The 15,688-nt window shown below is 36.1% G+C and overlaps 1 protein-coding gene across 1 annotated transcript in view; it reads left to right on the top strand.

Annotated features, from left to right (window-relative positions):
• The window catches only part of Ir76b (Ionotropic receptor 76b), a 510,549-nt gene that overhangs the window by 36,676 nt on the left and 458,185 nt on the right, over positions 1–15,688 (top strand). Inside the window, exon 4 of the mRNA XM_081737781.1 lies at positions 14,207–14,365. Coding sequence (XP_081593907.1) covers positions 14,207–14,365 — 159 coding nt within the window. The remainder of the gene's footprint in view (positions 1–14,206; positions 14,366–15,688) is intronic.

Genomic DNA, 15,688 nt, shown 5'->3' with positions numbered 1-15,688 from the left:
CATGTACGATACGATTTTTCTGTTTTGATATCGTCCATCAATTGTAGTCTCCTTCGCCCCCTCCCTCTTTTTCCGGCCACCATACCTTCTAACACATCTCTAATAATACAGTTTCTTCTTAGACAATGCCCCAACCAGTTTCTCTTTCTCTTCTTAATAATATATAAAATTGTTCTTTTCTCCTCCACCATTTGTAACACCCGCTCATTCATTTTTTCGCTCTTCGCAGCTAATTCTCACTATTCTTCTCCATACCCACGCTCCTACATTTCGAAAGCTTCCAGTCGTTTTTCACCTAATAAATTCTTTCCTTGAGCATTTTGCCCTTAAAAATGTTCATTTTTGGAGTCCAGCAGTACTCTGCCAACATACTTGCCTTTGTATCTTTGAATGACAAAAAAATAACCTGGTAGAATTGTTCACCATGTTCGTTGCTTACAGCTCCAGGAAAGAAATACACATGAGAGTGAAGGAAATGGATCTTGAGAGTCATATTCTAGCCTAAGTATTCGTTTGCTTTGAGCAAACGTTTTACTATAACCATATAATTATCATATTTTGTGTGACATCAAAAGCGTTTTACTGAATTCTTAAAGGTAACTTATTATTATCAATTATTCAACCTTCAAAATTTTCATCTATATCAATTTCCTTATATATAATTCTTGGAAAATTTCTTGTTTAGATTTTGCATCACTAATTTTGGGAAATTCCTTTTCCAATCCATGGTAGAAATAAGACAAGGTAAGTCCATCACCGAACGCGTTTGCGTCCTACTCGCGCAATGACGTCACCTTCGACACACACTCGGGAAAGGAGTCGCTCTGTCGTCTGCTTGCTCCCGTATATTCTCTTTGGAATCTCAATGTGAAATTACTGTTTTCTCCTAACTTCAAGATATCTATTTGCTATTTCAGATTTAGATGCCTATTATATTACTGGAATTTTATTCTGGCATGGGAATATTTTTTGTTGTTGTTGTTTTTTAAATGCACATAAAAAGAAAAGTAGGGTAAATCAAGTATTTCAATATACTCTTATTACACCCAAAACAATCAAGCTTTCATCTATATATACGGTATAGACAAGTTTCCCCACAACCTTAGAAGTATTGCCCGTCGTTTTATTATTATTATTATTATTATTAAATGGTGTCCCCAGTAGACCTAATCCACTTGCATTTACCATTCTTTTTTTTAACTGAACTCAATTCTCTCACTTCACCACTTTCTTCATTTTCTTTAAAATATTCTTTTGCGGGAAGAGTTTTTCAGTTGCTTGTTTAGTTCATTTATTCTTATGCATATTCTAATCGGATAAAATATGTTAAAACTTTCGGTTCACACTTATTATCAAATTCATTTTTCATTATACTTGCTAATTTTCTAATGATGCTCTATTTCTTTCCAGATAAATTCTCGTTCTTTTTTGTGATATGCAAGAAAATCTTTGTTAGCTACTTTGATTGTGTCCAGACGTTTCCTTTGATAGAAATGTCAGTCCTCCTTTTGAGATTAATTTTGTCCAGTTGTATTGCAGCAGGTTCTTCGACAGGGAACTGTGAATATTTGATTTTAAATTTGAAACCTACCAGCCCAGCTATAAATTCAAAATCATGGTCATGCTTATTTAATGAACATATTTGATCTTCATTTTCATTTATATTTTCTAATAAAATATACATCAACAGATGCACTGTTGTACATAATTCATCAAACAGTACGGAATTTTTCAAGTATATATCTTCAATTAAAATAAAGCAGCAGAATGCTTACTCATTATATATCCTCTTAGTCTGTACTTAAATCCTAGAGAATCTGGATGGTCGTTGCTTGAACGGTCTGGATGGTCGTCTGATAAAAAAAAAAAAAAAAAAAAAAGTGAATTTAAATATAAATTTTCATTCCAAAATACTTTCTTATAAACCACTGCTGAATATTAGAAAATAAGCGCATATGGATTAAAGTTACGTGATTAACTTGGAGCTTCAAAAACAAATACCAAGAAACCGGCATGTAAAATCTAGCTCATGCAGATTTTTTATTGAATAACTGCCTTCGGTTAGCCGGGGACTTCGCCCCCAGACCCCTACATTTGCTTTTCCCACGACCTCTCACTTCTCATATCCCTAAGAACTCTAATCTTAAGGGATTTTGATATATATTATCTTATTATAACAATTGAAGCGCTTAGGATGAAAGTGTTATATTTTTCGAAACGTTAAATTTTGGCAGTTCATGCACGTGGAAAGTCATGTTACATTACAGATCATTTAGTGAGTCCTCGTCCCAGTGAAGAGATTTGAAAACGATGAGGGATGTATGTTAACGGATATAGTGTACATTTTCCCAAAATGTACAATTTGTTACAAACCATCTTTAACCAACTCTAACCGTTTCAATTGCAACTCGCAACTATTTTCTTCCCGTCTTTTTTCCTTTTAACGGTAATATCAAAATCGCTAAAATACATAATTAATTAAGATGTTTATACTCTTAAGAGATTTCGGGAAATGGTCATTTTATTTTACCAATTACAACCCCAACCCCTTTTTCTATTTTCTAAGGAAACATTAAAAAACACAGAAACATGTCTTTAATTGTTTCAAATTTAATTATTTTAAATTAAAAACCTAAACACCAATTTTCATGCCAATAACGTTAAGGGATTTCATGATATGGCTGTCCAATTATAACCGCCCTGGTTTCTTTCCTTCTAGAGCAAATATATATATATATATATATATATATATATATATATATATATATATATATATATATATATATATATATATATATATATATAAAGCTTACATACATATCTAATATTTTTAATGAGATGTCCAAATAGCGAATTTCATGTGTTTAAGCTTAAGAGATTCCGAGATATGGACATCTTATTATATTAATTGTAATTCCCACTCCTTTCTCATTCCCACTTCTTTTCCTTCTCGTCTAGGCAAAATATCACAAAACGCTAAAAAAGTGTATAATTGTTTTAAATAAGTTCAAATATCAAACTTCATGTCTTTAACATTCAAAGATTCCAAGGTATAGAGATTTTAAGATAATAATTTCCACTCATCTTTCTCTCCTTCCCCTTTGGATTAAGAAAAAACCCTGCCCTGTTAGGCGTTGATCAATCAGTCAATCAGGACTTGATATTTTATATAGAGAGATACATAATAAGCAAATTAATGCCAAATGCAGTATTTAAAGCGGTAGTAGCAAAGAACACATATGTTGTGTTACTGTATACAGTATATTCATTCATTTGGTAAAATTGTAACAATTGCTTATATCCTCCTGCTTTGGAAATGAATGTAACTTGGCATTCTCTTCACCAACTCTTCTCTTGTGTTCATTTTACAGCCATACACAGCGCATGAGGGTATTTTTAAAAGCTTTTAGAGTCAATGTAACAAATACAGATGAGTTGTCCAGTACAAAATACAATATTTATACATAGAAAATGTCATCCACAACCAAGGTTGAAAAAAAACATGATTTTTTTAAAAAAATCAAAAAGAACGTTTTTTATGTTTAAAACATGTTTTTTTTTGTTTAAAACGTTTTAAACGTTTAAAACAAAGTACTTTGTTTTAAACAAAAAAAAACATGTTTAAAATGTTTATTTTGTTTAAAACAATAATCTAAGTACGCATATATATTACATTTTTACACTCTTACGTATTGCTTGCCATCTATATTCAACCGCTAGATCAAATTTCGGGAACTTCCCTAATCTTGATCCGCCCAAATGTTCAATTCCGGATAAACAATTCGGGATTTTCCCGATCTCCGTTCACGGAATATGTAGTTTAGTTTCTTTGTGTTACGTTCTACTGGTCGTCTGCATTCTTAATCTTTAAACGCCCATTGACGCAACTGCTATGTCAGGGCTTTAAACCTCAATGGCTCAGTTCCTAATTAAGGCTGGAAGATGGTTTTAGTACCAATTTATTCCTGTAAGATGCAGCTTTGCTGGTGTGCATTTTATGTATATGGGAGGAGGGTAAATATCGTGTTTTTTTGTGTTTTTTTTTTCAAGTTTTTTTTTGGGGGGGCCGTTCCCCCTCTTGGGGGATAGATTCATAAAAATTGTTACGTGAAGCAATCAAGTAGGCCACTACATGGTAATATCGTGTATTTGTACTTCTTGCTTATATGGGGGGAGAAGGGAGGGGGCAAAGTTAGCCAATTTTTGGAGTTTAAGTTTTTTGACGTAAAATACATTTATTTTTACAACAAACATCAATAGCTCAGCCTATAATTAAGCTAGAAAGATGATTTAGCACCAAAGTATTTTTGAGGGATGAAGCTTTCATTCAGTTGCATTTTATGTATATAGGGGGTACGTATGTACGGCCGAGAAAGGGAGGATGAAGTTCGTTTTTTAATTTTTCATCACATTTTTTTTTCATCAGGTTTTGGTGGGTATTCCTTCCCCCTTTGTGGTACATCCATAAAAATTGGTATGTGAAGCAATGAGGTAGTCCCCTACATGATACTAACCTGTATGTGTATTTGCTGTTTATAGAGGAAGAGGGGGTCAAATTTGGTTAATTTACATTTATTTTCGGGACGGTCCCATATAACACAAGATATATTTCACTGAAGTGGTCTAGAAGCATAATTCTTGTTCGTATACATGATGTGTGCAGCAAAAATGATTTGCATATGGACGTGGTACTAGTGGGGGAGGGGAGAGAATGTCTAATTCAATGAATGTTTTCTGCGCATATTTTTTTTTTTTTTTTTTTTTGAAAATATTTCCTACATAAAACGAATTCATTACGCAATGGCAGCAATGGCTACCATTTCTTACATTATTGTCACAAGTATGTGGCCTACGCATTCATCATTTTGTCAGCGTAGGGTGGCCTGCAAGTGTTGCCAGGGCCCCGCAAAGTCAATATTTTCATATTGTTAATGTTTTTTATGTCTTTTTTTTTACTACGAATACGGCGGGAATTTCACGAATGTTACCTCATTGGAATTTGTGGTCTATAAGCTTTCCAATGGTGTATAACTCATGACTTTGTGATAATTAGGGAGGTCACCAGAGCTCCGAACGTGAGAGTCTACCATTTTGTTAAAATCCCTGGCGGGGCGTCTAAAAGTTAATTGTGTTGTTATGCCATAGGCACTAATCATTGTTACCTATCCATGTTGCAAATAGAGATGTATCTTGAAAACTGTTTAGTTAAAATATGTCATTTGCTTCTTGTAGGCTAGTCACTGCTCTTTTCTATGAGTTATATTGTATTTGTCAGAGCATTTCTTCTAGCTTATGATGTGAGAACTCTTCATTATTATGGAAACGATAGTGATCAAAAAATACCACAAGTTTTGAATTTGTGAATTTGGATCTTAGAATAGTATATAGTGTGTTTAACCTCCATTATTCTTGGAAATTAAGAAATGTTGAAATACTTCATTTGAATTTCTGTTGGTTTAGTTATACGCACATTGATGTGCAGAATTTCGTTCAGTAATTGCTGTTATAATAAGAATATAACTCTGCTTGTAATTTACTCCATGCACAAATCCTGCGGAGAATGGGTTGTTTGTTAGAAAATTAAATTAACTTACTGAATCTGATATTTTAGTTGTTTTAAACATGTTCAACCACCATCGAAAAAAAACACGTTTAAAACATTTTGTTTAAAACGTTTAAAACAAACTGAATAAAACAACAGCCCTCGTTTTAAACATGTTTTAAACACTTGTTTTAAACATTTTGTTTTAAACATATCAACCCTGTCCACAACAGCGTATAACAAGTTAACCAAATGTTAAAAACAAAGAAAACGTAGAAAATCTTCAATAGAAATACAGCTAGCAACCTGTCAACTGAGAGGGCGCGACAATAGTATCATCTTGTTCGGAGGGTCAGTGATTTGGTGTCGAAGGTGACGTCACGCGAACGGGCAGGCTGCGCGTGGGTTTACCTTATCTTATTTCTACCATGTTTCCAATCAAACGAAAATGAAAATGAAATGAAATGTTTGAGTTTTACGTCCCACAGTTATGCCCGTTAGACTAAAGGAGGCAGTGATGATGAGAGATGAATGAAATGGTAGAATGAAGAAAGTGGGAGGAAACGGGAGAACCCCGAGAAAACCCACGCACACGGTGTTTGTCCACCACAAAGTTCACTTGGCGGAGCAGGGTTTGAACCCGGGACCCCAAGCACCAGAGGTGAACGCTCTACCACTGAGCCACCGCGGCCCCTCCAATCAAACGAGTTAAGTTCTTTGTTTGAATTTGAAAGTTAACTCACCATACACATAATAGAAATAGGCTCAGTGGTAGAGCGTTCACCTCTGGTGCTAGGGGTCCCGGGTTCGATCCCAGCCCCCGCCAAGTGAACTTTGTGGTGGACAAACACCGTGTACGTGGGTTTTCTCGGGGTTCTCCCGTTTCCTCCCACTTTCTTCATTCCACCATTTCATTCATTACTCATCATCACCGTCTCCTTTAGCCTAACCGGCATAATCGTGGGACGTAAAACTCAAAGATTTCATTTCATTTCATAATAGAAATAATCCGGATGTTTTAGGCACTTATGTCGAATATTTAATCTCTTAATGACAAACTACAGTTAGAAATAGAGAACAATAACATGGTGACCACTTTAAGAGTCTGCAACAACGAACTAAAACAGTGTACAAAATATTTAGGTAGCTAGAAACCCTTACAAGACTATACCCTATCCACGGTGGCTCCGTGGTAGAGCATTCACCTCTGGCCGAGGGCGCCGATCCTGGGGAACCGAGGGGACCCAGCCTCCCAAAGCTCATGTGCCCCCTATTGTATTTATGAATATACAATATTTGGAATAATTTGAGTGCAATTTGTCTTAAAATCTTCAGATATATACCTTCTACATCTGAATTCCCCCCCCTCCCAATTTACAGAGATATCGGCGCCCTTGCATGGGACCCTCGGTTCGATCCCAACTTACGCCAAGTGAGCTTTGTAGTGGACAAACACCGTGTGTGTGGGTATTTCGGAGTTGTCATTCATTCCACTACCATCTCATTACTTCTCATCATCATTGTCTCATTTAGCCTACCTGGCATAAATGTGGGACGTAAAACTTAAAAGATTTCATTCCATTTTCAAGACTGTGCACTCCGCTTCTACTAGTCAAACATGAACTCCACACAGGTCTGTATGCCACCCGTAAATAGTAATAAACGAAAATAATTGCTCGAAATCAATGACAGAAAATTGATAGACGCATTCCCATATTTCCGTCTAGATTTCCGTAGTTGTCACATTTATTTTCTTACCCTAGATATTGGGGTTATATTAGTTAATCATACCCAAATCAATTTAACTAAGCTCCAAGCAGATTCTGAATACCAAGAAGTACACCTTTCTTAGTACAGATCTAATAATACACTAACTAATCGCGTGACTAATGCTTGATTAACAAATTCTCTCTGAATACTAATTCTCTCTGAAAACTATAGTTTTGATATTTATTTATCTCACTACGCTCGCTTCAATTATTACTCAACGTGTGACACTGTTATTTGCTTCTTTTAATTGCTTAAACAAACATTGACAATAACGAAAGAGTTATAAATAACCTTTCGTATCAGCTGTCACGTGGAAAAACCTTCGGAGCTTGTCGTTTCTTTGTAAGTGACATTAACATTGATATCAATACATAGCAGGAACAATTAACAGACGTTTTCTTGTCATTTTCTTTCATTCGATATATCGACCTTCTTCTTGGTTCCATATCGATTTATAATTCATTACTGTGTACACATGGTATATTTGCTATTCGACGCAGTAGCCACTATTGAAACACGTTTTTGGCCTCTATCTTCCCCATTCTCTCTCTCTCTATTTATTTGTCTCTATTTCGCGGAAGGGGGAGAGGGAGGGGTCTCGCGTGTATACCTTCTCTTATCGAGGTCATCGTAACTTAATAATTCGATATATTCCCACATGTTTAGCATCTAGTTAATACTAGAAGCGGTGTTAAGTTTCCCATATGGCTGAACGGTTAATATTTATGATTTTGATATCACTGGGGGCAGTGCCGAAACTTGTGGGGGGCGAAGACAGGAGGCAACTGTCCCTGCATTTAAGTTCATCGTCCGGTAGGGACACGCGGCCGAAAAGATGTAACAGCTTTTTCAGGTCAGCAATTCCTGAGTAAGGTTTCCCTTATTCATACCAGGTAAATAGGGATGGTACCTAATACAGGTCCCAGATAGCTTCCTTCCTTTCACGTTCTTTTCTCCTTTCTCCCCTTAACGGAATAGTGTTCTCGCCGAAGGATGTCATCCTTCATATGAGACGGGGTTACGTCCATAGATGCCAGTAATGCCCAGATATGTGTATAAACAGATATACAGAGTATTTCAAAACAACACCGACTACATTTGGAAGGTGATTCCTGACACCAAGATAAGACAAAAAGTATAGACCAATCTGGGTGTACAAATGAGCCCTTTCTGAGTTATAAGCTGCTGAAAACATGAAAAAATGTACTTTAAAGGTACATAGCTTCAAAACTATGGGACCTACAGCAGTCGGGTCAAGAATTTGCTTAGGAACTAATGTGCACTATCCAAAAATCCATGTTTCAGAATCCTAAGGTACTTACGCAACAATTTTTATAGAGGAAGTTTAGCTACCGGCATACAATTTAAAATACTCACCAACAACCTCTATAAAAAATTGTTGCGGAAGTACCGCAGGATTCTGTAAGATAGATATTTGGATAGAGCACATACTAGTTCCTAAGTAAAGTCTTGACCCGACTACACAGTAGCTCCTATAGTTTTGGAGCTATGGACCTTTAAAGTTCATTTTTTCATGTTTTTGGCAGCCTGTAAATCCGAAAGGAAGTATTTGTGCACCCAAGATGGTCTATACTTTTTGTCTTATCTTGGTGTCAGGAATCACCTCCTAAATGTTCTTGGTGTTGTTTTGAAACACCTTGTATATAAACTCCCCCGCGAATGTATAAATGAAAATGGATATAAGTTCAGCAAAACCCTTTCCTCAGAAACAACTCTTAAATGAAACGAAAATGTGATTTGACCAAGGAGCACACGCATCCACCTGCTCCGAACCTCCTCCTAGAACTTAATAACTCAACGTAATTTGTATTCTTTCTTAATAAAAAAATACTTCTGTAGCAGATAAATGACTGATGTATCCTAAATAATTGGTCTTACACTTCATCTGTATTCTTTCTTGACTTTAAAAACAATCTACAAGATGTTCCTGAAGTCAGGATTGTTCTATTTATGCAGCGGGTAGTCTTAGCTTGAGAATGCAGGCCTATATGACCAATGGGAATGGGTGACAACTGTCTGGGTGATTATCAACCACAGCCGTCATCTCGGTATAACATATTGGATTTAGCTCAAATTTCCTAAATGGAAAATACATGTACAATACATGAAAGGAGGTTAGAATTTCCTCAGAAACACAAAGGTGAAGTCGGTCTATTGAAATTCGAAAAAAAAAAAAACTTTTATTGCCATTTACGTTGTGGAAAATCAACAAAAGAAAAATAATTTTGTACATCAGGCTTGTTGATAACCATGACAGGTTGAACATTTTCTTATCGGAAAACATGGGGAACATGTTCCTGAGTTAAATAATGTGTTCCATATGGTTTCCTTCGACAAGGATACATGTTTGTACTCGACGAAAAACATTTGCATGGGCACGTGACAAAACTTCTCGTGTGATATATACAGAGGCCACATTTAGTAATCTTATTCTTAAGGTGGTCCAGATCATGAATTTTAACGGAACTTCAAGTATCCCTATAGAAAAAAATCAGGAGTGAAGGTTAGGTGACTATGGAGGCCATTTTAACGGAGCATACCACCAAAGCCAATGGTAATTGTTGAGCCATTCGGTACCACGCAGTGGCGTATACTGGTTTGATGACTCATTTGCTTTGTATTCCACGTTAATCAGTATGTCCACGTGTCATACAGCCTCGCTGCGGAACGGGACGTTAAACTCAAAATCATCTCAACTCAACATTTGATGGCTTAGGCTACCAATAACCTTTATAACATTTGTACATTATTATTATTATTATTATTATTATTATTATTATTATTATTATTATTATTATTATTATTATTATTATTATTATTATTATTATTATTAGAGTTTAGTTTCCACGTTATTATGCAATCTTCAAAATAAGAGAAAACGTTACAACACACTTTCCTTTTTTCAAGTAGCAAGTAAGACTTACATATTATCTTAATAGTTTACGGAACAACGATCGTACATTTCTACCTTTTTTGTTCCATGAAGTAACCCTACATTTTGCTTTGGATAGGAATAATCCTACTCACCACAGAAAATGGAAGCTAATCGAATAATAAAGAACGCTGAAATAGGCGATTGACCAACGAAGGAGCTTCAGTCTGTAAGAGCCTTGGCAACGAAACGGAAATAATGAAACAAGTATTTATAACAGCTATGCCAAGTATCGCAAAATGCTATAAAAGAAATGTTTTGTTGCGTTGACGCAAACCGCTTCCGAAAGAGTCTCAAGTAGTTCGAGACAATTTCCAGAGACCTCGAAAATTCCTCGTTATTTCTCGTGTTATTTCCTTTTACTCTTCGCTCACACCCAAGAAACCGATTTCTCTAGAGGCAGCTGCTGTTATCTGGCAGTCCATTCATACGCTTAGGGCGGAGGTGGAGAAAAGGAGAATGCGCTGATACTATTCTTGCTGTAATAACTAGAGAGTTGTTTCTGCTGCGTTGTCATATCCAAGACCTCTTAAGTTTGCAAGACCGACTGCGTGCAAAGAAGTTAGTGGATCTTTCTAAATACGTACAGTTCTTAGAACCTTGTATCATTAAAAGAAGATACTAAAGTGTAAAATTATCAATATAATCTAGTTTATATTATAATAACTTTATTTTATAATATTCTACGGTTACCGCCAGTAGGCCCTGTAGCCCATAAAATATGCCACTGCACTATTTATATACTTGTATTCCTTGATTTACTTTAACAATTTTCTATCAAATATTACAAACAATTGTTGATCAGATGGGAGATTCCTTTACGTATACAAAACTATACATTCGTTAAACATTAATAAAATTACAGGTAACATTTGCTGTTAAGGCACGAAGTACATTTTAACGATTATATATGTTCCATTTACAGAATTAGAAAAAACCTCCCACTACACTACATGTTGTAATAAAATAAAATAACATTTGGTCCACGATTGCACGTTTTCTCGTAGCGAATCACGGTTAAACAAGTACGAAATATTTGTTTTATAAAACGTTACTTTCCTTTCTTTCTTCTCAAATATTACTTAAACTCTTTTGTTATCGATAAACATATTTGAGTAGTTACTTTCCTTTAACCTTACGTTAGCTTGCTTAGCCTTACGTTTTTTTTTTCTTTTTGGTAACAGCAGTGGCGTATTTAGGATTTTGTTTCGGTGGTGCTATGCACAATACGGTGAAGCACGGGGAACAATTACCCAAATGAGTTTGAGAATTAAATATATTTAAATCGATTGTCTACTAATATGCTAGGAGAAAACATGAAACTCGTATGTCGGTGGAGGATTTTATCCCCCTCCCCAAAGGAAATCTAAAATGACGCTCCTGCAAATACACGTTGAATATTTGTAATCTCATTTTAACTTAAGAGTCTTCATCCCGGCGAAAATAAAATACCGCTAATTTTACAGTAATTATGTGATATCTTCAAATAGATAAAAGATAATTGAAATATGGAACAAGAGCGCTCTAGACAATATTATTTTGCGTGAGGTACCGTTATCACAAGTCACCTAGTAGCTTTCCGTTTTCAGCTGTTTAGAAACGCAAAAATAAATGCCGATTTTCAAAATGGCTCGAAATCGAAAGCAGATAAGTGAGTCGTGATAACGGTTTCTCATGTAAAATATTATTGTCTAGGGCGCTCTTGTTCCACATTTCGATTATCTATTATCTATTTGAAGATATCACATAATTACTGTAAAATTAGCGGTATTTTAATTTCGCCGGGATGAAGACTCAATTGATTTCATTTTAGGATTGGTGTGTAGGGATGCGCACGAGACGAGTCGAGAGAGGATTTTTTCTGACAAAATCCGAGTCAAGACACGGCTCTTCCAATAAAGAAATATACATTTTTCGAGTCGAGACAGCCACAAATCTTATCTCGTGCGCATCCCTATTGGTGTGGAACACCAGTTTCGCTTATCAGCTCCTCTTAGTTTTGGTGTTACTGACGACGGCCGACTTAAATGACAACTAACAACGGTCGAAAGTATGGTAGGGGAAACCAAAGAAGATAACAACTAAGAAAAAGAAACAGAATAGTAGAATGCATGGAAAAAGGACAAAAAGAACGTAGTTCTTATATGGGATGAAATTTGACTGATACAGTATTATTTCTGAACAAAGAACATAAGAAAATGGGAAATCAATGAAATTCTTAGAAATGATAAAAAGGATTATTGTTGTAGTTGGAATGCGAAAAACTAACAAATTTATTTTCGGGGGGAAGGTGGAGCTTGAGTCCGATACTCCCCCATAAATACGCCACTGGGTAATAAAGTCTCATTAATTTTTCCCTCCACTTTGTGCGTTTAATATTGATAAACTACGAATAAAACAAAGAAAAATAGATGCTTTGTCAAAAAGCATTACCACTAATTCGGTTGAAGATTCATTAAGGAAGTCGAACTGATATTCAACTAACTTTTGAAAAAAAGAAGAAAAAACAAGAAGAAGAAATAAAGAAAGTAGTTATATTTCTATTCTACATATAACCCCTAATTGATGCTGGGGTTTATGTCGCCAGTTGACCGTGCGAAGAGAAGGATATTTAAATTTTACCTTTCTCATTAATTCACATTCACTAAACATTCTCTCTCTAAAAAAAATTTAGAAAAAATAAAAAAATAAAGAATTAGGACTCCAATACTTAAAATAAGTTAGAAGTTATGTCTTCGTAAATATTGCATTGCAAAAGTCATTACGACGTAGTGATGACAAACATAGGTAGGTTGACAACATGTGAAGCAGGGGAGACCAGTATCACTTAGGAAAGATGGCTGAAGAATGGGAGGTTACTGTCTCATAGGTACTTCGGAAGCAATAATAAAGAGGAAACCACTAGCACGTAGGTAGATCGGAAGCGTGTGAAGAAGGGTAGGTCACTATCACGTAGATAAGTTAAAAGCATGTGAAGAAAGGTTGGCCACTATCACGTAGATAAGTTAAGAGCATGTGAAGAAGGGGTAGCCACTATCACGTAGGTAGGTTAAGGGTATGTGAAGAAGGGTAGGCCACTATCACGTAGGTAGGTTAAGAGCATGTAAAGAAGGGTAGGCCACTATCACGTAGATAAAAGCATGTGAAGAAGAGGAGGCTACTATTACGTAGATAGATTAAAAGCATGTGGAGAAGGGGTGGCCAGTATCACGTAGATAAGTTAAAAGCATGTGATGAAGGGTTGGCCACTATCACGTAGATAGGTTAAAAGCATGTGAAGAAGAGGAGGTCACTATCACGTAGATAGGTTAAAAGCATGTGAAGAAGAGGAGGCCACTATCATGTAAATAGGTTAAAACCATGTGAAGAAGGGGTAGCCACTATCACGTAGACAAGTTAAAAGCATATGGAGAAGAGGAGGCCACTATCACGTAGATAGGTTAAAAGTATGTGAAGACGGGTGGCGTCTATCACGTAGATAAATTAAAAGCATGTGAAGAAGAGTTGGCCACTATCCCCTAGATAAGTTAAAACCATGTGAAGAAGGGTTGGCCACTCTCACGTAGGTAGGTTAAAACCATGTGAAGAAGGGTTGGCCACTCTCACGTAGGTAGGTGAAGAGCATATGAAGAAGGGTGGCCACTATCACATAGACAGGTTAAAAGCATGTAGAGAAGGGGAGACCACTGTCACTATCTACGAAACAATGACTTCTCCTTCTTCACCCGTCTTACGAACGAGATAGTGGTCTCCCTTTCTTCGCATCCTTTCAACCTGTTTACTTGTATAACAGTTCTTAAAAATCAGTAATATTTAAAACAAATAACACACAAAATTACAATATAAGTAGATGGCAGTATAGTAGTGTTTCTGTTTCATCCTTCAATAGTTTACGATTCAATCTGAATACTACTAATAATGAACCTTTGTATATTTTGTAGGAGGTAGATTTCGCAGCAGTGTTCATGCCCGTATATGACGACTACAGGGATGAAATAGAGTACTCTGTCAACATAGCCGAAGACAGGTTTGCTATTCTCATGAAGCGACCTCAAGATTCGGCCACAGGATCTGGGCTACTGGCACCTTTTCAAACAGAGGTAAGTTATGGTATTATATGCAATTTACACTTATATGCAGTAAAACCTATTTATTAATTTGCCAGCTTCCTGTGGCATTTTTTTCATTGTGTATTTTGAAATTTGGCCGAACCTTGTCGTTGCATTATATTGTCTCAAACCAAGCCGTTCTAAAATGTTTTTAGTTTTACGTCGCACGATTATACCCTTTAGGCTAAAGGAGTCTAATAATTAATGAAAAGTGAATGATTATGAAAGGAACTGGTAGTGCAGTGATGCCAACCTAATATTTTATAAAATCCCATCTCGAGAGGTAGAAATTTCCACTTTGCTCTTGAATTTCCCGACGCTATAGTAAGTTAATTACAAAAATTTTAAACTTATAAAATATAAAAAGTAAAACTACTGTATCACTGACTTTTTTTTAATCAATATATGAGTGAATTAGCCGTAAATTCTCATCTTCTACGTTTACCAAATAGTTTATGGAAAAGTATCTCCCTTAACCAGGCACGTAGCCAAGGGGGGGTCCGGGGGGTCCTGACCCCCCTTCGAGACCAGAAATGAAAAAATTAAGAAAGGATAAAACAAAATGAAATGACAAAGAAAAAAAAACGGATTAGCGTTAAAAATTAAAAAGAAAACTACAGGGAGCTTTTGCTTACTGTTTCTTATGAGGAGATTTGTATTACTTGCAATATGGTGGCGAGGTAAGCGAGGTATTCTGGAAGAGTCAGGGAATTTGAAATTTCAAGAAAAGTTATGGAATTCTCAGACTTACTGCTACTAGTCAGGGAGATTTCAAGCTTTCGAAAGCAAGTGCCGTTGTGTAACAGCGTGGACATTTTTAACCATAACTTTTCGTCATCGCATCCTTGCAGTATCAAGCATGTTATTTCAAGGACAATTTTCTGTTGCTCCTTTAACCTGTCACTTGGAACCGACAGTAGTTGACGGAATAATAAAAACAAAAAATTATGTTGAAAGAAAGTTCTGTTAGCATTTGATTCAACAGAGAAAAGAACGCATATATTGTAAAACTAGTTGAATATATGCATGCTTCGCACAGGGGCTGTATTTGGAAGTCAACGTCTGTGGGAGTATCACCATCAGCGACCGCGAAAACTATGGATTTGATACTAATATCGGCCATTTTGGGCTATTTTTTACATGTGTCGGTATCCACTCCCCGCTAACTCCCGCCCCGCATACTTGCAAGTCATCGCTAATGGAAGTGTCACCATTGATTTCAGCGACCGCGAAAACTATGGATTTGACACTAATATCGGTCATTTTGGATTATTTTTATATGTCTTGGTATCTCACCCCCCCTCTCCGGTGACC

The sequence above is a fragment of the Thermobia domestica genome, chromosome 14, assembly GCF_964235325.1.
Source record: "Thermobia domestica chromosome 14, izTheDome1.hap1.1, whole genome shotgun sequence".
Taxonomy (NCBI): domain Eukaryota; kingdom Metazoa; phylum Arthropoda; class Insecta; order Zygentoma; family Lepismatidae; genus Thermobia; species Thermobia domestica.
This window is presented reverse-complemented; position numbering and strand designations above follow the sequence as displayed.